Genomic DNA, 25,798 nt, shown 5'->3' with positions numbered 1-25,798 from the left:
TTCTCATAGGTCGAATCATCAACATTGACAGGCGATGCCGTTGGTGCGATCCCATCACAAGATGGCGTCGAGTATTATTTTGATACGTTATTTTTTTGGTTTCTCCCTTTTGTTATGTGTTATGAGCTATAATAGATGATATAAACAACTATATAAGATTTGAATGCATCTTGAAATATTGTTTTATTTGTTGTTAAACCATTTCAACCAGGCTCTTCAGTCCTAATCAGTCTCTCCTTCCTTATCCCAGTTTAAAAGAGAGGCCATTGTCACTGGATGACAAATGGATTTACTTTCATTTAACCATCTTCTCTCACCAGCCAGTTGGAAACTTTTGTTCCATTCTGCATCTTTTGTTTAATTTCATTTCAGCGTTGACTGATTTTGAAGGTTGGTGTTATGTGCCTTGGCTTTAAGTCACCCATGCTGTCAGAATGGGTAAGCAACTTTCTAAATGTGAGAGAAACCCACGGGACTATAGCCACACACAAAATGTCAGTACCATGCAGAATAAATCTGGTGCAGAAAGGCTTAGCGAGCGTAGTTTAATTGAGGATATGATGTTCTGCAAACAAGGACATGCAAGCTCCTTCCTGAACAACAAAAAGTTGAAGTGAGGACTCACAGGTCTGTTAAAGCGATGAAACGAACCGCAGCCTGCCTGGTCTGTGACATGATCTGAAAACCTGGGAGTGGGGTCTGTGTGTGTGTGTAAAAGCCCTCATTTTCATTTACACATCTCAAAACCAGCAACAGTGGTCCTGGTATGCCAAGTCCAGACTACATGGCTTTTAAAGTATTTGATTGGCTGCGCAGTTCACACTCCACGACTTGCTGTCTTGTGATACGGAGTCTCGTAGTCGTTGGCGACAGGGGGTCACACACTATGCGATCGTTCACCAGGAGAAACCCCCAACTACGTCGTGGTGCTTTTCTCTGGTTGGCTGCAGTTGATGCTGATTTGTCTAGATATTTAGCCTTCTAGAAATCTAGTTGGAGGAGGCAGCGTGTCAGCAAGCTTCTGGAATTGCGTCTTTAAAGAGTTCACATATGGCGATTGACGAATGCTGATCAAACGCTGATTTGCCTCCAATCATGGGCTTGTGTCTGCGAGTTCCCAAATGGGTCTGCCAGCAGAAAATCAGGCTAACAATCGGGCAATGTGAACTAGGCGTTCCTGGGTGGTTGAACATTGCATTAAAGCCACTGATTTCATCTACGCAGGTCACAACCAGAAGGAGAACCTTTCATCTTCCTCTCTTTGATTTTGTTAAACTTCTTTATTCACTCCTTGTAGAGGAGTCTATGTTAAGTGATAATTAGAATATGTTGCTTTCAAAAGGGTTTTAGTTTGAGTCAGTTGTGTGCACATAATCAGAATGATATCACCTCATTTTTATGCGCTGATGTTGCAACGTAATAGGGGGAAATTAGAGTGCTCTGCTATTTTGTCATAAATGTTATGTCCCACTCGCAATGCTACATTTTTTTCCCACTGATCAGAATAGGTTGGGAGGTTTGAGCTGATTAGCAGTGTGAGCTGAATATCTGACTTTTTTGGTTACACTTTGCCAATGTGAGGCTTTAGGTGATGGCTTTTAAAGTATTCACAATTACTTGCTTAGCTAGTCATTAGGATATTATATAAAAAATCTGCCAAGCCATTGCATTTTATTAAGACAAACTCTAAATGACTGTGTGTGCGCTGCCAAAATAGTTCTTAGCTTTGCACATCAATTACATTTTTGGAGGATTCAGATGCGCAGAAGTCAAAACACAATAAGATCATTTCTACCACAACTACATCTAGTTCCAGAACAAAATAAGCACTACAAGAGTTTATAAATTGCAAATATTGAGTGTAAGAAATTGTGTTTGTTGGTGTCAGTAATGTTATTCTGAAAGATAAATGTGTTCTGTAACTCTGCATTATCTGGAGTACTAGCTTATACAAGAGCTGTCAAATTGCATTTCACCAAGCTGTATTTGCTCAGCAGGATTGTTATCAAGAGATGTGTTCCCTGGGTAAAAATGGGGGTTGTATCATGATTTGTAGCCTTGCCAGATGTTTTGGGAAAAAAAGTCTCAGTAAATGTAGACAAGTAGCCACAAATATAACGAGAGACAAGGCTAGCTTTTGAGAACGAAAAAGTCGACCATGTGAATCCAAAGGCCTCTCTGGGACAAATGGACTTGTGACTTGCAGGACACCACATTCCTTTTTTTAAAGCATATTTACGACTCATATAATTCAATTCTCCAAGGTGAAGTGCAGATCAGTAAAAAAAATCTCACAAGCAAGAGGGAAGGTGCTGATTTGTGAATAGTAAACTCTTAGAGAAGCCTGGAAGGAATGTGCATTAATTTACAAATTATTCTCCTGTGATGTATTTAGTCTTTTATCTACCAATGAAATGTCCAATATGCCGGCTTCCTTGGGGAGAATGATGGACAATGGTTGTCAACCCAGGTGATGCATTGGGCCTGCAGCATACTCTGTCTCAAGCCGGTATCATCCTTAGCTCTCCAAGGTGGCTGCTGCAGATCCACATCACTCACTGATGTGGAGTTGAAAAAATGACAAGGCTGGCATTGAAGCCCTCACAGTGAAGTTTGCTGGATATTGGATTTACTCAAATAATCAGTGATTTACTCAAACCCTTAGCACATTAAAGTCCGGTATAATATATTTACACTTAGCTGAGGCAGAGCGATTTACTATGAGAAAACAGGTTTTGGCTCAGTAAACCAAACCCATTTTCTGTCTCTTCAAAGGGGGACAAATAATACTATTGAACACATTTTGATCAAGTTATCATGTCACATATAGCACTCACTGAACCTGTTAGAAGCATTGTCTAAGTACACTATCATTCTGAATTGGTGGGTGTTTTGATCCGGACAAAATCTGTTTTTTTCCCCCAATTATATTCAATCATTATCTAGTCAAATGTGATTTTGGTGAACTGGCTAATTCACCCATCATATAAAACCAAACTGCAGTGCAGGAGGAGTTATAATGTATGTATTATTGTCGACTGTTGATTATTTTTCTCCATTAATTGATTAGTTGTTTGGTCCATAAAATGGTGAAGAATACAGATTGTGTTTCCTAAATCCCGGGGAGATGTTTTGTTTTGTCCCCAAACCACAAAGAAGCAAAGAAAGCAGAGAATATTCACTTTTAAGAAGCTGAAATCAGATAATTTATCAGATAATCACTTATCAAAAAAGTTGGCGATTAATTAAGAAGTTGATTATTGTTGCAGCTCTAGACTCAGCAAAAACCTTTTCTTCCCCTCATTTCCAAAAAAGTGTGATTGTGCTCCAATTTATCCATTTCCTCCTCATCTGCCACTTCCTGTCCCAACAACTGTGGTGAGGGAGTTGCGTGTGCTGTTTCAGGTCTAACATATTGAATGGGCTCTGGGCTCTTGTGTATTTTCTTTTCTATTTGTCCGCCATGAATCAATTTCAGACTTTCAACACGGCACTATAAGTGCAAATTGAACAACTATTTTTCCAAAAATGTATTGCAGCTGAAAAGACTTGGTTGTCATTGAGACAGATTGGACAACCTCGTCTCCTCCCTCAGTAATCCTAAACCCTACACCTGCTTTTCCTCACCTGTCCACCTGACGTCACTGGCGAGCTTCCTTGCTCACCCAACTACACCTCATCAGCAAAACCTGTTCTGCACTGTATTGTTTCTTGTAAATATTAATTTAATTTGATCTTATTTCTCAGTACATCCCCTTGTTCTGCTAATCTTTTGTGCTTCTGTGTCAATTTTGAATTTCCTCTATGGGGGATCAATTAAGCTACATTGTATCTTGTCTTATTTAATACCAGTACAGAGAATAACTTAGAGTATATCTTAGTGCTCAAGCCATCATTACCTTATGCCTCACTAGCGTGGCCCCGGTACAAATATTGCAGGGCACGGGAATTAAAGGACACTTATTTTGAGTTAAGTGTGTGTCAAAGAATTAAGTGCTCATCCTGAGTCCAGACAGTGCGTGTGCTTTGTGCCGAGGGAACTCAAAGAGGTAACGACACGCCTTTAATAAAAATATATCTATATATATGAAACATTTTTTTTGGAACTCCCGTCATGGGCCCCTGTAAGCCTCTGGGCCCGGTCCGCGGCAACACTTTTGTTTTTGCCCCCATGTGTCATGAGCTGAACTCAAAGAGAAAGAAGAAGACTTTTTCTATGTCCACAAAAGGCTTATTTCTCTCAAATATTGTTCACAAATCTGTCTAAATCTGTGTTAGTGAGCACGAGATAATCCATCCACCTCACAGGTGTGACATATCAAGATGCTGATTAGACAGCATGATTATTGCACAGGTGTGCCTTAGGCTGGCCACAATAAAAGACCACTCTAAAATGTGCAGTTTTACTGTATTGGTGGGGTCGGGGGGTCCGAAAACCAGTCAGTATCAGGTGTGACCATCATTTGCCTCACGCAGTGCAACACATCTCCTTCGCATAGAGTTGATCAGGTTGTTGATTGTGGCCTGTGGAATGTTGGTCCACTACTCTTCGATGGCTGTGCGAAGTTGCTGGATATTGGCAGGACCTGGAACACGCTGTCGTATACGCCGATCCTGAGCATCCCAACCATGCTCAATGGATGACATGTCCGGTGAATATGCTGGCCATGCAAGAACTGTGATGTTTTCCGCTTCAAGGAATTGTGTACAGATCCTTGCAACATGGGGCCGTGCATTATCATGCTGCAACATGAGGTGATGGTCGTGGATGAATGGCACAACAATGGGCCTCAGGATCTCGTCACGGTATCTCTGTGCATTCAAAATGCCATCAATAAAATGCACCTGTGTTCGTTGTCCATAACATACGCCTGCCATACCATAACCCCACCGCCACCATGGGCCACTTGATCCACAACGTTGACATCAGCAAACCGCTCACCCACACGACGCAATACACGCTGTCTGCCATCTGCCCTGTACAGTGAAAACCGGGATTCATCCATGAAGAGATCACCTCTCCAAAGTGCCAGATGCCATCGAATGTGAGCATTTGCCCACTCAAGTCGGTTACGACGACGAACTGCAGTCAGGTCGAGACCCCGACGAGGAAGACAAGCATGCAGATGAGCTTCCCTGAAACGGTTTCTGACAGTTTGTGCAGAAATTCTTTGGTTATGCAAACAGATTGTTGCAGCAGCTGTCCGGGTGGCTAGTCTCAGACGATGTTGGAGGTGAAGATGCTGGATATGGAGGTGGTGTGGTTAGACGTGGTCTGCGGTTGTGAGGCCGGTTGGATGTACTGCCAAATTCTTTGAAACGCCTTTGGAGACGTCTTATGGTAGAGAAATGAACATTCAATTCACGGACAACAGCTCTGGTGGACATTCCTGCAGTCAGCATGCCAATTGCACGCTCCCTCAAAACTTGCGACATCTGTGGCATTGTGCTGTGATAAAACTGCACATTTTAGAGTGGCCTTTTATTGTGGCCAGCCTAATGCACACCTGTTCAATAATCACTAATCACTAACACAGATTTAGACAGATTTGTGAACAATATTTGAGAGAAATAAGCCTTTTTCTACATAGAAAAAGTCTTAGATCTTTGAGTTCAGCTCGTAAAAAATGGGGGCAAAAACAAAAGTGTTGGGTTTATAATTTTGTTCAGTGTAGCTGGTCCACTAGAGGCCTACTTCCTTGGTGTAATCACACATCCAGCACAGCTAAAAGTCACGCCACTGGCCAGTGAACCCCCCACCAATCACTATGAGCTGCCATTTTCCAGCTCTATATTTTTGTAACAACACAAGTATACCCACTTCGACGAGCTAAACACAGCCTGCCAGGGTGCTGTCAAGTCATTGTTTAATTTTGGCAGCAGAATGCTCTGGGGACATTGACTTAACTGGTATGTCTAAATGCTCCAACCCTGAGACACTTTCCTTTTGAGACCAGTTTCACAACATTGTGATACTTATCAAGAAAAACATTGGTGGTTCTCCTGATGTACCAACTAACAAATGGTAAGTTGTGTTAAACTAGCTGCTCAGTGACTCACATAAAAGGCACCGTAATGATGCTCCCACATGAAGTTTTGTTGTGCACTGCAATCTCCTGGTTTATCCAGGAGAAATAATGTTCACTCTTTAGATGTTCCTCTAAACATGGCTTTCTCTAAGAATCTCCGTAAGATACTGTACTGAATCATTTTAGGGCTTAATTTAAACTCTTTACGTGAAACAAGCAAGACAACAAGACACTCTAAACATTGCTTTGTATTCAAAGGGACACAGGCCAAAAATGCTGGAAACCACTGATTTATTTTTATAATCATGTGCCACAGAAGTAATTTTTAACAAAAACGTCAACCGCAATTATGTTTAATGTTTCTTGATCTGCTTTTTAAACGGACACCCGCGAGCCAAGTATTTTCCAACACAGAAAAACTGCGGTGCTGACTGATTATTCTCCTTCATGACAACTGGTGATCAAGGCTTTGTCGTTGTAATGCATTATTCAACAGGTGGAATGAATTAGATCAAGAAAGGTAAAATGAGGATCTGTGCTAGCAGCCATGGCCTGCACATTTCACTGATGTGTTCCTCCACCGTCATTAATGCTGTGCCATTAGTCAGTTCCTCAGGTTTTGACTCTCTGCCCTCACAAACACCTCTACACCCCCCCCCCCCCCCCCCTGCTAAAATTATAATGATCTGGTGTTGTGTTAATTGATTGGCTTGGATAATATCATGACATAAGGTCAAGCATGCACCACACAAATCACATTATTGTTCAAAGCCCCAAGACACATTGTAGATGAGTTTCATATTAAAAAATAAATAAATTATTCTTCATTAATTTGTGAAAAGGGCACATCACACAAAAGCAATATATGGCCATTAGTGAGCATACATGTACATTACTGCCTCTTTATTACCCTCCCTGTTGTATCTTTATTTAACTCTTAAGATTAAATCTGCCATAAGCAATAAGTCACAAATGCCATGGCAGCTTAATGTATTTAAACAGGTATTAATGCAGAAGCAAAAAGAGTGTGATGTAATTCTTAAGAAAAGGATGGTTGTGCAGTTTGAATGGGAGAAAAATCAACATCCATGTTGTCAAATTCCCAGGGTTGTCTTTAAGGAAGTAATCTTTTTAGCTGTCTGGGCAGGGCAGCTCATCTGTGTTATCTTGTTCTCATTCTGCCAGTTGGTAAACTAGGCAGCTCGTCTGTTCTCTGTTGGTCCTCATGTGTTTGATGGTGACCCTGTCTATCAGTGATGACTTCCCTCAGACACAAGTATGAAACAAAACTCTGTTGTTATGAAGAATGCTTATCTGTCAGGTTTTAAGCATTCAGATCCTACTGTCATGATCTTGTGTTCTCATTTCCTGTTTTATTTTGAATTACTTCATTGTGTTGTTTCACTTCCTGTCCTCTGTCTTGTTTCTGGTGTCTTGTTTTTTCCTGTGTCTCCTGCCCCTGTGATTGTCTGCACCTGTTCCTAATGTGTCTCACCTGTGTTCTAATTGCCCTGCCCTCCTTGTGTGTATTTAGTCTCTGTGCTTCCCTTTGTCTGTGTTGGATCGTCTGTTTTTTCATGTTGTCTGGCCCGGTCTGTTCCTGCATTTTTCCCCCTGGCTCCAGTGTTTGGATTGCCTTTGTTTGCTGCATTTTGTGGACACCTTTAGTTGGTTTTCTTTTATTACTAAATATCTTTTCATCACCCTTGCATTTGGGTCCTGCTTCCTGTTCAGCCGTGACAGAACGATCCAACCACAAAATGGACCCAGCAGGTGATTTTTTTGATTTAGATCTTCGTGAATTAATTTACACCCTGACTTGTATTCATGGACAATTTAATAGAGACATGGGATGGGAATACAAGGAAGGGTGTCTGCGCATGGCACGCAGGGAAGTTTCCCAGAGGCCCTGGTTGAGGAGTTCGTTGCCTGGCTGGCTCAAGGACTTTTTGAATTCTCCGGACCCCCACCCAGTCTTCCAGTGTGCCTTCCAGCCAGCACCCCAGTTGACTAGCATCAGGCCTGCTAGCATCCAGCCAGCACCCCAATTGGCTAGCATCAGGCCTGCTAGCATCCAGCCAGCCTCCCAGTGTGCCATCCAGCCAGCACCCCAGTTGGCTAGCATCAGGCCTGCTAGCATCCAGCCAGCCTCCCAGTGTGCCATCCAGCCAGCACTCCAGTTGGCTAGCATCAGGCCTGCTAGCATCCAGCCAGCACCCCAGTTGGCTAGCGTCTGCTCCTCTTCATCCTCAGTTGGTAGGGGAAAGAGTGGCGTTTCAGTTGAGGAGCTTTATGACATAATACGAGTACTCCAGGGATTTTTGGATGATTCGGCTCGAGCTAAGAACAGGCCAACAATGTCGGCAGGCCTGCGGCTTGCTTGCCTCCAGCCGTGCTCCACGTCTCCAGTCGGTGGGTCGATCGACACGTTCCCCGTCGGTGGTCCAGCCGAACCCTCCTCGTCCCCAGTCGGTGGGCTGATCGACATGTTCCCCGTCGGTGGTCTGACCAACGTCTGCTCCTCGTCCCCGGTCAGTGGACTGATCGACATGTTCCCCGTCGGTGGTCCAGCCGAATCCCCCTCGTCCCCAGTCGGTGGGCCAATCGCCACGTCCGTCGTCGGTGGTCCGGCCGACGCCTGTTCATCGTCCGTCGGAGGACCGATCGACGCGTTCCTCGTCGGTGGTCTGGCCAACGCCTGCCCCTCCTCGTCTCCAGTCGAAGGACCGATCGACGCGTTCCTCGTCGGTGGTCCGGTCGACGTCTGCCCCTCCTCGTCTGCAGTCGGTGGACCGAATGACTCGTTCCTCATCGGTGGTCCGGTTGACGTCTGCCCCTCTACGTCGCCGGTCGGTGGGCCGATCGACGCGCCGCTCGTCGGTGGTCCGGCCGAGCTCTGCCCCTCTACATCGCCAGTCGATGGACCGATCAACACGTTCTTCGTCGGTGGTCCGGTCGACGTCTGCTCCTCCTCGTCGCCAGTCGATGGACCCATCGACACGTTCTTTGTCGATGGTCCGGTCGACGTCTGCTACTCCTCGTCTTCAGTCGATGGACCGATCGACACGTTCTCCATCGGTGGTCCGGCCGACGTCTGTTCCTCGTCTTCAGTCGATGGACCGATCGACACGTTCCCTCTCGGTGGTCCGACCGTTACCTGCTCCACGTCCCCAGTCGATGGACCGATCGACGCGTCCCTCTCAGTGGTCCGACCGTTACCTGCTCCACGTCCCCGGTCGGTGGGCCGATCGACGCGTCTCTCGGCGGTGGTCCGACCGGCGCCTGCTCCATGTCCCTCGTCGGTGGTCCAGCCGAACTCTGCTACTTCTCGCCAGGCGGTGGTCCGACCGTCACCTGCTCCACGTCCCCAGATGGTGGTCCGACCGGCGCCTGCTCCATGTCCCTCGTCGGTGGTCCGACCAAGGCCTACTCCACGTCCCCGGATGGTGGGCCGATCGACGCGTCCCTCGTCGGTGGTCCGACCGTCACCTGCTCCACGTCCCCAGATGGTGGGCCGATCGACGCCTTCTCCATGTCCCTCGTAGGTGGTCCGACCGTCACCTGCTCCACGTCCCCAGATGGGGGGCCAATCGACGCCTTCTCCATGTCCCTCGTCGGTGGTCCGACCAAGGCCTGCTCCACGTCCCCGGTCGGTGGGCCGATCGACGCGTCCCTCGTCGGTGGGCCGACCGTCACCTGCTCCACGTCCCCGGATGGGGGGCCAATCGACGCATCCCTTGTCGGTGGTCAGACCATCACCTGCTCCACGTCCCCGGATGGGGGGCCGATCGACGCGTACCTCGTCGTTGGTCCAACCGTCCCCTGCTCCATGTCCCTCGTCGGTGGTCCAGCCGAACTCTGCTACTTCTCGCCAGTCGGTGGGCCGATCGACGCGTCCCTCGTCAGTGATCCCCCAGAACTGCTATGCCTGCATGGCCAGCCTCTGGGCCTTCCCCCAGAGCTCCTACGCCTGCTGAAACCCCCCAGCAAAACCCCTGTCCAGTTCCCCAGTGACAGTTTTTTCAGTCCGTCCTGGCCCCCTTCCATCCACCCTGCTCTGTGTAGATTTTTTTTTTTTTTGACCGTCTGGAATTCGGTCCTTTAGAGGGGGTTCTGTCATGATCTTCTCATTTCCTGTTTTATTTTGAATTAGTTCATTGTGTTGTTTCACTTCCTGTCCTGTGTCTTGTTTTATCCTGTGTCTCCTGCCCCTGTGATTGTCTGCACCTGTTCCTAATGTGTCTCACCTGTGTTCTAATTGCCCTCCCCTCGTGTGTATTTAGTCTCTGTGCTTCCCTTTGTCTGTTGGATCGTCTGTTTTTTCATGTTGTCTGTTTCTGCATGTTTCCCCCTGGCTCCAGTGTTTGGATTGCCTTTGTTTGCTGCATTTTGTGGAGACCTTTAGTTGGTTTTCTTTTATTATTAAATATCTTTTCATCACCCTTGCATTTGGGTCCTGCTTCCTGTTCAGCCGTGACACCTACATACTAAACAAATACTCTAACAACAAAGTTTAAATGTCTTGATACAAAATCCTATTTAAGTACCAAAGATTGTACTTTAAGTCAAAGGAAAATGAGTATTCTGCAGAAGAGTGACTATTAATATGTGGGTCATGAGATAATTAAAAAACAGACAGTGCTTTTGCAGTTTTTCCTTTCCTCTAGTGCGTTTTATCCGGGTTTTTAAAAAAAGCCCCATGTCCTTGGTAAAGGGAGCTCCTTTCCCCGAAAGAAAACACTGCTCCTGAAACATCTTGTCAGTAGTTCGGCCGATATTTCTGCACAATGATGATGTCACATGACATCACTAAGGCCTACATTTGCATTGTGCACTCCTAGTGGCTAGTCTAGCACGCCACCTAATAAAGTCAGGTAAATTGAAATCGGAGGCCGACATTTCCTACAGGCTCCAGAAGCAGTTGGCCAATCACGAGAAAGTGGGCCAGCAGGCTTATCAGCGGATTGGGCTCAGACTGTATTAAAAAAAAATGGAATTGAAGCCAAATTTTAAGTGCCTAAAACCTGTATTGTATCAAATGACCACCACAGGGCGACTTCACTGGTTGCAAAAAGAAGTTGCTACTGTAGAGAAATCTGAGAAATGTCTCTACTTTTTCACTTGATTAATAACTTCAATAAACATTTCAGTTAGGCCCAATGCCCTGCTCTTCCAAATATGGTAACTTCAGAATTTTTTTTTAAACAAGATGTCGCTAAGCTCCATGTTCCCACATTTCTAAGAATTTTTTTTCACTGACAATAAGGCCCTATGTTCCCACATTTCTAAGATTTTTAAAAAATTAGGCCCTATGTTCCCACAGCCCTATGTTCCCAAATTTCTTAGATTAAAAAAAAATTAGGCCCTATGTTCCCACAGTCCTAACATTTCTAAGATTTTTTCCCAAAATTAGGCCCTATGTTCCAACATTTACTTTTTCATAAATTTGTATCAGATTTTATCCCCCTTTCTCCCAATTTGGTAGCCAATTACACCCAACCTATTATCCAGTAGCTCTAACCCTACCCTAACCCTAATTTTGAAAATGTCCTAGAAATGTGGGAACATAGGGCTGTGGGAACATAGGGCCTAATTTTCAGTGAAAAAAAAATTCTAAGAAATGTGGGAACATAGGGCTGTGGGACCAATGGGCTGTGGGAGCATAGGGCTGACCCCGGCCAAAATGCTCAACTCAAGGCAGTTCATTAACTAATGGGTGACATCAAGGTGGGTTGCCACTTGACTTGGCTTTATTGGGAGAGGGGCCTTAAAAAGACTGGAGCCATGGCATTTCAGACAGAGGCTGAAAAAAGGTGCGCAGGTATCTCAAATTTGGACTTAAATGTTTTCCGTCACTTTCCATTTCTGGCTTTTTAAAATTTTAAATGTGTTTTCAACAGCGACAGCTGAAGGAAAGTGATGGATGCTGGTTGTGGCAGCAAGAGGTGTTAGTGTGGAAACTAATCTCATTTAAATACCGAACCTTTCACCTTTATGTTGTCTGGCAGCGGTGACAACATAATCACCAATCTCCCTTCCAAACAATGCCTGTGATGAGAAGGGATGTGATCTATCAAATTCTCGTTTTTGCAATTGTTGATGCATGGGGCCTGCGGTAAACTATCCCCTTTGTGTAATTACTGAAATGAAGTAAAATTACTTAACACCATATGCCTTGATTTTTTATCAACCCTCACAAAATCACTGCACGTAATAAATCGAATAAACTCACATCAAAAGCATTTGAAACTAGAGCTACAACAATTTAGGATTTTGGACAAAACAACTCTGGACATCTCTTGGGAATGGTGGCAAACCGTTAGGGGAATTTTTATTTGTTTTTCACATTTTATAGACGATACAATTGATAAATTAATTCTTAGATTAATAGATAATTGAACATTTTTGGCTGTTTAGTATTTAAGTTTTGGGGTAAGGTAAAAATGACAATGAATGTTTGTGTCTTAGATTCAATGCATCCTTTCATCTTTTCGTAGCCTACATGTTCCTGATTTCCTTGGGGCATTAATGGTTTAAATGATTTTCCACATGGCAGAATGGAAGAAGCACACAGAACATAACAGTGATGGACTGTTGGGAAATAATACTACTGGCCTCCACATTGCCTTGCAAAGAAAGAGCTAGTGCTCACAGTACTGTAAAAACGTCAGTATTTATCTAGTACACAAAAGACACTGCTGATAGGTAAAGGATTCTATTGTTATTCAATGCGTCATCATTTTCTACACCATCTGTTTTTAGCCTGCCACTTTTTTTTCTTCTAATAAAAATCTCCTTTTCTTTGGATAATGCTTTTGAGTAGAGAACAATGGAAACAAATATGTTCCATACAGAAATTGAAACTGCTGCAAAATGACATGGGAATTGTAAAGATGTACTCATAGGGGGTTCGGTAAAACGTTTCTGCTTCGCTAGATTTCAAATAGAAATTGATTACATGGTCTTTGCTCACCCTGAGACCTGATCCGGAGCTAGACTCTGCCCGGTTCCAACTTGTTTACAGAAGTAGATCAAAGCTTCGGCTCAGTCTTTTTGACTCAAACAGGCTGGCAAGGTGAGAGATACTTTTGATTCGCTGTGACAGTGCAAAGGATGATTCACTGATGAAGTTCTTTAAGTGCAAGAGCCTAGAGAAGGAGCATCACATGTCCCCAGTTTGTGTCTGACAACATCAAAGCCTTTCCTCCTCTCAGGGATGCCTCCGCTGTGAATTAATTTGGTGGCGAGGGGGAGAGGAAAGGCTCTGGCGCCATTAAATTCACTGAAGCGCAACATGAAAACAAGGTGCTGAACTGGAAAAGGTGTCAAACTGAGCAGCCAAGCACAGACCACATTGATTATTGTGGTTTTGCTTGCAACTTTATTAGTTAGTTATTTTGGGCTTCAAAGGGAATTGGGACACTATCAGGACTGAGAAGTCATGGAGACAGAAGCTGATAGCTCTTAGATTCATATATTTGCTGAGACAAACATATCTGCTCTTTTCTGAGCATTATTCTGAAATGCAAAAGACAGAAAATATTTGTTTTGTTTTTTTAACACAATTTAGTTGACATGCTTGTTGTCTAGCAACAGTGCTCTCGATTATAGCCACTTACAGGCCAAGTACATCATGCTCAACATCTTGTGTCAGAAATAAAAGTTCAATAGCTTCGGTTTAGAACCAGAGTGATCTCTAAGGTTGATAAGGCAGACGGGGCTTTTTATCACTTTGCAGCCCTGTGGCATATTGTAATGACACCGGTTACAGTAGAGTAGTCAAACATCCACCTAATTAAAACAAAGTGTCAAAGCAAATCACCTCCAGGATGTTGTTGTCTATAATAAAGTGCCACTGACCATAACTGACTGAAAACAGGAAACATCTCAGGATAGACAGATTGTGTACACAAAGATCACTACAAGCAATATTAGGACAATGCATAAATCAATAAAGGGTTTAATGAGATTACTCATTAGTGGCTTGCTTTGGTGGAAAAAACTAAAATCAATCTGTGCTTTATATATTAGTGAGACAAAGGTAATATCAGCCTCTTGGCTTTTATCATTTGGATAGAGGTGGACACAAAAATAGTTAGCAACAAATAAACCATTCAAACTATTTAGGTGAAGGAAGCAGTACTCAGATCTATAACTTAAAGTAGAGGAAGTAAAACCACAGTGTATAGATACTCTGTCACAAATAAGAGTCATGCAAGAATTAGCATCAAAATACTTGAAGTACCATGACCCATTTCAGCATAACAGTTCTATTCTTTATACAATACTGGATTATATGATTACTGATGAATTATGTGTACCTCCCTTTAATGTTGCAGCAGGTTTGGGAGGTGGGGCTGATTTCAATCATTTTATTTACTGCTAGTACATCAGCAATTTATTACTTGAGTCATTGTAAAGTATGACGCAAATGTACTTGATTACTTCCCACCACTCTTAAAATTACAAATTAAAGTCATATTTAAAAAAAACATTTAACATGCAATCTGTTAATGAATGTGATCTAAACTCTTAAGGAAACTTTCAAGGCTCCCTTATATTTCATACAATCCTTTCAAAAGTAAAGAAAAATGCTACAGAAAAAGGATTTTCAATCTGTTTTTAACACAGAAAACAACTAATGCTGGCGTGTGCAAGACCCTCTCCAACTTAACCAGGGACAGATTTTTGCCAGAGGAATAAATTTAAAATTGCAATAGATTTTTCAGTCTGCTGGTTCAACATCTACTCTCTGAGGGAAGTGCAGCAAGAGGGCGCAGAAAAAGGAAGAGAAAACCAAACAATCGAATTCAGATCTTCAAGTTTTTACAAATGAACAGACTCCAAGAGCATGAATAATTTATGAGCAAACTGCTTCCTTGAATTAGCCTCCCCGCTAAATACAATTTATCTAACTGTGTTAAAGCAGGGAAAGGGTGAGAGCTGCAGAGTGAAATGATTTAGGTATTGCTTTTTCAACAAAGTTTTAAAAAATCACATCCCCTGACTATCTGCAGCCAAACAGGGTATTTATTAAAATGCCCACAGTTGAGACTCCGGCTCTACTAGAGTTGATGTTTGCTTTTGTAAATTTGATTTAGCTTTTCTCTTTACCACAGAAGCAAACTATAAGGATGGGGGTTTCATGACTATGATGCTAAAGGGGCACACACGAGTCTAAAACCAATTAGTTTGTTTACCCTCAGAAAAGTTTCAGTGTTAAACCAACCAACATATGAATCAGTCAATTTGAAACTTTACCGTCTCATCCGAAGACTTCAGCAATCAAGGACGATACCCTGACAATCAACACGCTTGATGTTATTTTGGTGTTTTAATACACACTCAGTTGTCAGTTTATTAGGTACAGACCAAAAATAATGCAGTCTAATAAAATAGTCCTGTAATAAATCCTACCTTCATGAAGGTTATAATGTTTAGTCTTTATTTACTGTCTCAGAGTGTTAATGTTTGACTGTGAGAGAGATGGAGCTGCCATGACGACATATTACGTATCATAAGTACGACCAGCTTGTACACTTGTACAAAATTATTACTTATGCACTAATGGGACAGACCAAATATATGTTTTTTTTTAAAGTGGCTGATTAAGATATAAGCGACATCTTGGCTGAGGCAGTACAGTGCCCACGCAACAAAAAATAAATTAAAAAATGATATCGCTCATTGTGACGTCAATGATTGAACGTCATATCGTGGGTCAATTAACCTTGTTGGAGTGAGCGACCTAGGCTTCGCAAGAAAAGTGTGCACAGACTTTGTCTGCTGTGTGTGTGTGTGTGTGTGTGTGTGCAGGGATGTAGCACCAAATTCTGGGCCCCATACATAAGCAGCAATTTCAAACTAAATACCAGTAAATACCTGGCCCAGTGTCATTCTGACAGGCCAAGGTGTGATCTAAAATGAAACCAAAACACAATGTGATTAAGACAAACATAACATGTTCCTGTCACCATTGTACTGCAGGTACAGTACAAATGTTGATTTCATTCCATCCTATTTTTTGACAGCTCCTCTAACCTGATTCAACAATGGATAACAGTTAGACAAGCCCTTCATGTCTGCTTTTACAAATGTTAATTAATAATAACTCCTGAACTGGGTAAGAGCAGATTCACGTCCCTCCGAGCTTGTTTTGTGTCATGTTATTACGGCAATGAGGAAATTAATTAAATATTTATTCATTATGTTTGTTTATCAAGGTCTGTTGTTTCAGCCTGTATGTACTCAATGGTCTGTGAACCAGGTACACACCTGGAGACATCCCGTGCTTGTGTGTGTGTGACCATGTTCTTTCACTTTCAGTCCTCTACGTCTTGATGATTTCCAGTAAACTAATAACCTGAAAGACGAGCAGAGAGAAAGGGTGAGAGAGAGAGGGAGGAGGGAGTAAAAGGGAAGTCACGTCTAGAGAAAGAATGCCAAGTGGGTGGAACATAGAGTAGCAGAAAAACAGGAACATAGTGATAAAATATATGCCAAAGTACACCTACACACACCTGTGTGAAGCCACTCCTTTCCCAGGACACCTGAGAGATGTTTGAGGACGTTGAGTTGGGAAAATGCTCCGAAAGCCCAAAACAACTTTAATATTCCATAGTTGTTTTTGACATTTGACTCTGCTTGTTTGGCAGGATTACAGAGATTAAGGATTTTTGTTTGTTTGGGTTTTTTTGGTGGTGTGTATTTACATTACTTTACTTAAAAATTCTAAACACAGCAGCAGCTGATACAGAGACGGATTTTGATACTTTTTGTGACCCACATATCAGAGGAAGATGTGGCCTGTGCACTTCATCATCCTCCTGCTGTTTTGCTATGGTGAGTACGGAGGAACTAACATGGATCTTTGATTTGACGTTAATTACCGACAGTCAAGCATTTTATGGGCAATTGATGGGAGAAATAAATAATAACACTAAAGTGATAAAGCAAAGTAACATGTTTGACGGAGAGTGATTCTCTCTCAGTTGAAGTGAAGGAGAGTCCTACCACACAAGGACTTGAGTGTTAAATGTTAGTGATCAATGGAAAATGCCATTTCATTGCAGAGTCTGGCTGATGTGATATTGATTATATAATTGTACAGCCTGTAAAAATGCCAATTTTGAATGGACGACCGTCACAATAATGTGTCCTTCACATCTTCAATAACCTACATGGATTATAACATTAAAACTGTAATATGCTCTGGGCTGCTAAATGTGAATATAGCTTGTCGTTATGAAAAAATAGTTCATGCATGAATCACTGTACGACAGAGAAGACTTCTCACACTAAAGGATTGTGTACCGGCCCGAGAGATGGTAATTATTTACTTACACAAAAGATATCACGGGCAAAGTTGCGAAACAAGGCGCAGTTTTGAGTTTCGGCAACCAGCAGAAACAAAGTCCATCTTTTGTCATCTCTCCCTGGTCCTGGTTCACTCGGGGTTTGGCAGCAATAGTGTGAAAATAGAGCGACTGTGCCTCTCCCAGGACTTCATACGTGTGGGGAGACGGGCTGAGAGTGGATGCTGGGGCTTGAACGGTTTCACAGCGTGTGCTGTGATTGGAAGTCTGGGCTGCAATGTAGATAAAGATGAGACATTACCTCAGTGATAAAGACCCAGAGCAGTGTCCTATACTTGCAGCATATCAATTAGTACAAAACTTAAAGAATACAAATGTGCCATATTATTAAACTGACAGAATTTTGTCATTAAATTTGGCTTCTTTTTTTCCCCCTCCAGCGTGTCTTTCAACTGGAAATGGGAAAGTGTATTTTGTCTCCAAGAACTTTAACAACGTGCTCCACTGGGAGCCGATGAAACCTGCCTCCACAGGTGAAAAGTTGTTCTACAGTGTCCAGTACTGGAGGTAAGATGGCAGATGGTTATTATTATTTATTACTACTACAACTACTTTACTTCTATTGCCCTCTTGCACATTTGTGTTTCCATGCATGAGTCCATGTAAAGTGGTGAACAAATAAGGAGTATAGCTCTGGTGAATAAGTGGTATTTTTATACTATGGCAGGAATATAACGAACACAGAAATGAGGATATACAGGATCTAACTCTAACCTGGCCTTATTTCCCATGATCAAACAAAAAGGCCTAAAGCAACATGGAATTGATCCTATGTAAAAATAGTACAGTTTGGTCTACTGAGCCAAATTGAGCTCCACTGTTGACCAAAAATGACATGACGGCAATGCACTAGGTATCATGTTCTTTGACTGTAGTGAACCAATCCCAAATACAAAAGGTGTCATTAACACAAGCACAACAAATCCATGACTGAAACCGTATCTGACAAATACAACATTTACAAAATTTGCTAAAAACTGCAGTTTTAATTTTTATCTTAACGTCCCTAGAAGGAACAAATGGGGCTTGTGACTAAGTGCCACTGTCAGTCTGACAGTACTGAGACATGGACTAACACATTGTTACACAATTAAGAGTGCGTGTGTGTGTGTGACATCTTTGCGTGGGTTCAGCTCAACTTCCAGTGGGTTAGGAGCAACAATAAAGACTAGCTACAAGGCAACAAGGCCTGTTCCCAGTCCTCAGTGTAGACTGCACTCTGCTCTGCTCACTGGATGGAGATGGAGCTGTCAGTGTGCACATTCTGGCTTCCGAGTAGTATTTGTTTTTTTCTTCCTTTTACTCGGTCTCTACAAACTGTTGCGAATGCAATTTTCCTTAATTACTCCCAACGCTGTTTCCCAGACAAATGTCAAGTGCCACCCCTGTCCTATTGACTTTCCTCCCAGCCACCGTCACCTCAAATTTCTAAAGCGACTTCCAGCATCAAATCCGCCGCAGAGGAAGACTGGTTTAACTATGCCCGCTCAATATCAGGTCCTCATTAAAACAAAAACTCTGTCATTTGTCTTCTTTAAAAAAGGCACTGTGTGTTCAAATGAGGAATGGGTCACGATGATACCTGGGTTGTTATTACATTGTAAACATTTACTTTAGTGCCTGGATGGATTCACAATTTTTCAAGTCGGCCTTTCATGTGTCCATATAACTGAGGCAGATTTTGTTTGCCATATCAACAAGAAATCCTGTCCAGGAAAACATAACTAGGAGATTTAGAACTGAAAATACTGTAAGTTTGAAAAGTATCAAAGGGATTTCTGATCAACTTAGACTGCCGACTAGGACTGTTTTAAGACAGACTTGGAAAATTGTTGAGCCTATCCTTTAATTAGGGTTAGGGTTAGGGTGTTATAACTAGACACCTGTCTCAAATGGGCAACATTAAACCTACACTGTCATGTCCATGTTCATGGAGTTTCAGTATCAGATTGATCACACTGTACTCTCTGTTCCTATTACAGTGATGCTGGAGAGCAGTTCCTGACAAAAGAGGAGTGTCAGAACATTACTGCTCTGACCTGTGACCTGACAGCGGAAACCCCATCGATTCACGACGTTCATTACCATGCTCAGGTGTATGTTAACGGTCGTCTGCTTGGTCGCACCGTCACCAGGTTTAAACCTATAGCAGACAGTAAGAATCTTTTCATTTGTTCATGCATTTTGTTTGTTTCCTGCAAGTCAGATGTATTCTGTAGCAAAATTTATTAATTCATCTTTCCTTGTCTCCACAGCTATACTTGGTGCACCCATGTTTTCTACACACACAACAGTGTCATCCCTGTTTCTTAATGTCACCCTGCCCTTGGGGCCATTTGGAGTCTCCGTTGGAGACATCATCAGCAACAGTAAAAATGGGCCCTCCAAAGCTGTAATTGTTTACATCTTAAAAATCACTGAGCCAAAGTGGGCGACACTGGTGAGTCTGAATTTATATACGTACAAAAATATGTTGTATAAAGGCAGTCTGAAAACACAATTCCAAGCTTATCTATGCATCTTTTAATAAAGTGATCATAGACTAATCATGTATAAAAAGAGGGAGGTCATGACAGCTCCCTAGACAAAACATCCTGATCTCCCCCTGGTGGCTGGCTGCAGTATGGGCCATAAACCCAGCCTCCTACATGTTAGCAGATGGGACATGGGCCAAATAACTTTTAAAATTTTTTAATCATGCTGATGTGCTGTATGTGCAAGTGCAAATTTTTCCTGTAATTCCATTTCCATAAAAGTTAGTTAAGTTTTTTGATGCTTTAAAAACGGGGTGAAATGTCACAATTCATATCTGAGACTGACTTGCGATTGGTCAAGTTTGAGTATTGGTGGGACCTTGACACCATGGCCCCACTCCATGACCACTACTGCGCAGACTCTGGCTCCAAATGCCGTCACCAGTGCGATAATCCAGGATATTCGGGCTTCATTTTTGTACAGTGGGGGGAAGTGGAGCCACGTTGCGTCGTCCATCTTTATATACAGTCTGTGTGACTAACAGAAAAACAAGTTAACTGAGCAGAAATGTGCCCTGTGAGTTTTCTTGTTTATGTGATTTGTGCAACCTTCAATGGATAACAGACTGATCACTTATCATCCATATGACCCAATGTGCCTACAGGTCAATGAAACCACAACTGGACGTTTTGTCATCAACTTGAAGAACAACCAAACAAAGTACTGCGGCCATGTAGTCTACAGGCCGTTTTCAGAGTGGGGCCGCCCAGTGAGTGAGAACACCTCCTTCTGTGTCACATTATTGCCAGGTGAGAGCATAGCCAACCACAACCTCCTCTCTTCTTAAGCCTCTAATAGAAGAACACCACAATATATTGATCAACCTATTAAAACTTCATGAGCAGATGATATATTTGTTCATAAAGATCTTCTCATTTAGCCACAACAAGCTCTTTCTATATAATGTGAGAATCCCTTGCCAAGTTTGGATGAATTAATTTAATAAATAACTTCACAGGAACTGAATTTATAATACTTGACTGAAAGGAGAAGCCTTAGCCTTATAATTTTCTCATTTGTTTCTTATTTAATATTTATTACAACAATGTGACATTCAACAACTTGGTCAGAAGTTTTTAAGGACCCACCTACTGTGCAGAATGTAGATAATACCCATTCACAACTAATTTTTCTTATCGTAGCTTATGTGATGGGGAAAACGTTATGGTGTTTGGTAATACATTACCAAACATAAAATCAGTCCCATTTCACCAATTCTCACTGTCACAGTATAACACATCAAGTTCAGTGGTTCACACTAGAAAGATGCTGAGGAAAAATACTGGTACTGCCACAATGACCACATTGTTAATATTTTGATTTCCATCCATCTAAAATACTTTTACTAATGATTTGAAATGAAGAGGCAATCCAAGAAAACTGCTCTAATAAGTGCATGACCAGCGTCCCCTCACTCTATTGTTGACATACTGATGTGACAAAGAGATAACACAATCTGTTTTCAAAGTTTTCCTTCTGTTCTTTTCACCTTAACTTTCCTTATTCTTTATTCTCAACTCTTCAACCTGACAAAAATGAATATACATGGTTTTGCCCTTGAATATTAAACATGTGCATTTCAATTTACCAAAATGCATTCAAAGACGTTGAAATCCTATTCCTTAAGGAAAAATTCCACTTGAGATGAGTTCCTGTTAACCATCACACATCTACTTCCCAGAAGTAGTAGTATGTACTGGAACATCCAGAAATGCATTGCATTCACCAGCACAACATCACAGGGATGTTACAGCAATACTCCTCGAGAACATGCCTAAGCTTGTTCGTCATAGTGGGAATTTTTTAATGACACTATTTTCAAGTGCTTGAGGTTATCTGATTTTACAGTTGTGCCATTTTCCCCCCCGGGATAACGTGACACCAATGCTCTTGTCCCTCAGGTAGTCCCTGGATGCCTTTACCATGGCTTTTCATGAGCGCTGCTCTTCTGGTGGCCATAGTCACAATGTCAGTTGTGTGGACGTGCAACTATGTGAAGGGTGGAAAGCACACGGACATGCCACAATCATTGGTGAGAATATTCTTTCTTCAGTTTCCTTTGGCGTGTCTGGGTTAAAACAAGGAAATGTTGCCTAACTGGAAAATCAAGCCCTCTGGCACATGGGAGGCGGCAAACATCAAAGTAATAACACATGATGAGACACTGTGGATGTGTGTAATGAAAGAGTATCCGGTGGCTAATGATGGTTTCAGTAATGAGAAATATATTGTGGTTAGTGTCTTGTGTGCTGGCTATGTTCTTTGTATGAATGAAAATCTGAGGAATTTAAGATAATGATCATGTAATTGCCACAGTGTATATATACACTCTTCAAAAATTAAATCAAACTTGTTGTGAAGCATTTATTTATCTTTCATGGGTCTGTCTTCCTTAAAAGGTAACTACTTCTGGCACCCCGAGTAGAGCACTGCAATCTCCAGACAGCTGTATCATCATTTCCACACCGGTGGTCAGCACTCCAAGAGATCAAACAGTGTACGCCACAATTCAGATGAAGCCAAATGTGCCTTCAGACAGGGTTGGAGGTTATTCACCCCAGGACATCATCTGCCAAGCCTGGCAGGGCAGCACTGGGTCCTCTGAGGGCACTGTTGCCCGCAGTCCAACCCCAAATCCCTTGGATGTGAGCGCCCAGTCCTCTGAAATCTACAGTGCAGTGGCTGTTCATGTACCTGCTGATGAGAATGAAGATTTTCAGCAGGCTAGCACTGAAGATAGAGAAACCAGTGACCTACCATTGCCTCCCGGTGCAAAACTCTGGGATAAATGTGGAAACACTCCAAAGTTGATGTCACACGGATTACCAGCATTACGTGACGTGGATGCTTGTGAGAGCAATCCAGCCAGGCCTCTGCACGTGCACACAGTACGTGATACCAAAGGACAGCTTGTTTTGCCTTTGTTCACTCTCAAGTCAACAGCATCACCTCTTAACCCAGAGAGAAAACCTCTTTTATCGGACCTCATGCACTTTAAAAAGGAGGCACTATCCTTAGCATCATCGCAGAGCTTCGACAGCTCTGAGTGGTCAGACTCTGGGTGTGATGATTGCACAGTGAACACACCAACCCAGTCATACTGCAGCACTCATTACTCACCAACACAGCCAGCTGCTCCCGGTTTTCACCTGCAATGTCAGAACACACCATCTTGTGAATCGGGTTACAAACAAAACTGGATGCCCGCAATCCTTCTCGGTGCTGCATCCGAAGACAGTTGTGAATACAGAAGGACAAACTACCATTGGAATGGTCCCAAAGAGGAGGAGGAAGGTGAAGGAGATATGGACAGAGGAGGGGAGAGATCAAGGCCAATGGTTTTGGGCAGTTGGATGGTACAAATTCAAGAGTAGATTTCCACTCATGCCTTTTCTTATCTGGGTCGACAAATATCTTTGAAACATTTTCATTGCAGTAGCCTATTTAACAAAAGAGGGACGAGACAGTTGATGGGACTACAGAACTCAGCAGATTAATCGTTTCCCCGTTCACAATAGTTCACAATATCCTCTTCTCATGCTGAGAATTTAGTGATGGTCAGAAAAGTGTTTTTGCGGGACACTGTGTCAAAGTGAGGTCAACCTTTGACCTTTTGAATATAAAATGTAATGCCTTCAGGCGGCCGTGACATATCGAGAACAGACGGACGGCCAATGTGAAAAATAATTGTTCTGGCAGAAGCATAAAAAGTACAATAAACAACAGCCCAAACTCTTCAAATATAGTCAGCATGTGCATGTCTGCCATCACTATGACGACACATTACTGCAACTTATTACACTCCCTAAATACACAAACCCAGTCTGGTCACTTTGAAATTACAATGTGCACAATCAGACTGAGATTAGATAGGAAAACAAATCTGTTCCCTGTGTAGCTGTCCAAAGCGTTAGACACGGTCCAACTCCCATCGTCACATTTTGAGCTGTTTGAAATAGGATTATTGACTGAATATCTATTAAAAATGAAAATATTCCTATTTTTACACTCACCAACACATGTCAGTATTATCAATGATGTAGGAAATACATCAAAATGATTGCATCTGTACATAAAAAAAGGATTGTAACATATAATTATATGTATATTTTGTTCATGAACTCATTGTTTGCGGTTCTTTCATGGTAGGAAAACGACATTGTATAAAAATATATTATAAAGTTGGGGTCAGTTGGTGCAGCCTAGGCCACCCTGATAACACCTCGGTTTTCAAATAATGCAAACACAATCCCTTATACACAACTGTAAAGTAATAATGTCAGGTGTGTGATGTGAATCACATTACATTGTGTCTTTACCTCTGTCTGCTGAATGAATGGAACTGACTGAATGCAATATAAAGTTCTACCTTTGTTTTGTTGTGTATTTATACAGTTTTAACTTTTCACATTACTAAATGTTTATGTTGGAAGGTTGACTTGCATTCCAAGATATTAAACACTCCAAAAATGCCATTAAATTGCATTTAATAAGCTGAGTTACTATGTTTCAGATTTTTGTATTCACAGAACACCACGTATTCCCTGGATTGATTGAGGAAGGTACAGAAGAAAGTATTTAGAAATCTTTAACTTTTGAGCATAAAACCGCTCAGTTATTGACATTGGTCATTAGTAGAATTATGAAATCAAACATGAAATACATGTTTAAGTGCTGTATTTAAACAGGCAATGGTCCTGTTTACATACTGTGGACATCCACTGTCTCATACAATAATGAGTGCTGAGGTCGATTGTGCTAAGAATCCAAAGTGCAAGGCAAGTTTTTTAGCACATGTCATAAACAGTACAACTCAACAGCCTGTTGCTAAGTAGCGTATGTTTTTCAGTCAAGGACTCAGAACCATAAAAGCTTTGTCTAAATGATAGAGTTTCAATGTTTAACGCCACATTGGTGGCATGTTGTTTCCACTGCAGTGCACTGCACACGGTTAAATTATAAGCCTATCAATGTATTTTTATATGAAAAAAAATTGATTTATGGAAGAATAATTAAAAATATATGTTTATTTTTTTCTTTTGGCCTAACTGGACCTTTGGATTATTTCTTACATGTTACTCCAAAAAAAGAAGAACCTTTCTTGGGATAAACTTTCAAACTGAGGTCCTTTCCTTTCTTTGCCTTGCTTTTCCAGTAGCAACGAGGAAGTGATTCTCCCATTCAACTGTCGAACACAAAGAGGGAAACATTGCGGCTAACTGCATCAATGTGATGCAAAGGATAACATAAGCCTTGGGTAGATCTCTGGTTCAATACCCATTGTGTGCGCTTGATTATTCAACTGCTGCCAGATACCCCAATGGAATATTTTACAGTAAAATCTTGGCCTATAAACAGGTAACAGCAAAAGGGATAAATATACCCTTTTAAAAGGTAAGTAACTAATCATAATTTCAGTGGCAGCTACACAGAATATTAACATGCATTAGTTATAATGGGTCTGTTAATTATTGTATTTTTCTGTAATGTTTATACCTGAAAGAGCAGTTTGTCAATGTGTGGGTTTTCAAGGAAAAAAATTAAATTCAGAGCTTTGGGTACATCAGTCATAACGAAGAATGAAAAGCATGGGAGGGACGATCCATACCCTGATGCATGTCCTTGTATATACCCTGACTAGGCGCCATTTGCCCCACTGTTGCTGTCGCTCTAACAAACACAAAAACACGTTCACCCGTCACCTGTCACAGTAAGATTGACCATCGGAGAAAACAATACGCTGGTCTCAGCTGTACCGGAACCGTTTCACAAATCCTGAGTGGACATTTTGCAGATTAGGAGCTGAGCGCTACAAACCTACCAAGAAAAATTATTGCGAAACTGAATCAATACATCCTA

The 25,798-nt window shown here is 42.1% G+C and overlaps 1 protein-coding gene across 1 annotated transcript; it reads left to right on the top strand.

Moving 5' to 3' along the window:
* Positions 1-16,533: 16,533 nt before the first annotated feature.
* Positions 16,534-24,437, top strand: ifnlr1 (interferon lambda receptor 1). The gene is made up of 7 exons (XM_035638408.2): positions 16,534-16,871; positions 17,785-17,911; positions 19,387-19,559; positions 19,660-19,844; positions 20,544-20,688; positions 21,841-21,971; positions 22,339-24,437. Exons 1-7 carry the CDS (start codon positions 16,829-16,831, stop codon positions 23,311-23,313), a joined length of 1,779 nt encoding a protein of 592 aa, XP_035494301.2. The 5' UTR covers positions 16,534-16,828; the 3' UTR covers positions 23,314-24,437.
* The last annotated feature ends 1,361 nt before the right edge of the window (positions 24,438-25,798 follow it).

Source organism: Scophthalmus maximus, chromosome 1 (assembly GCF_022379125.1).
Source record: "Scophthalmus maximus strain ysfricsl-2021 chromosome 1, ASM2237912v1, whole genome shotgun sequence".
NCBI lineage: Eukaryota > Metazoa > Chordata > Actinopteri > Pleuronectiformes > Scophthalmidae > Scophthalmus > Scophthalmus maximus.
Note: the sequence above shows the minus strand (reverse complement) of the source record. Positions and strands in the feature narration are given on the sequence as shown.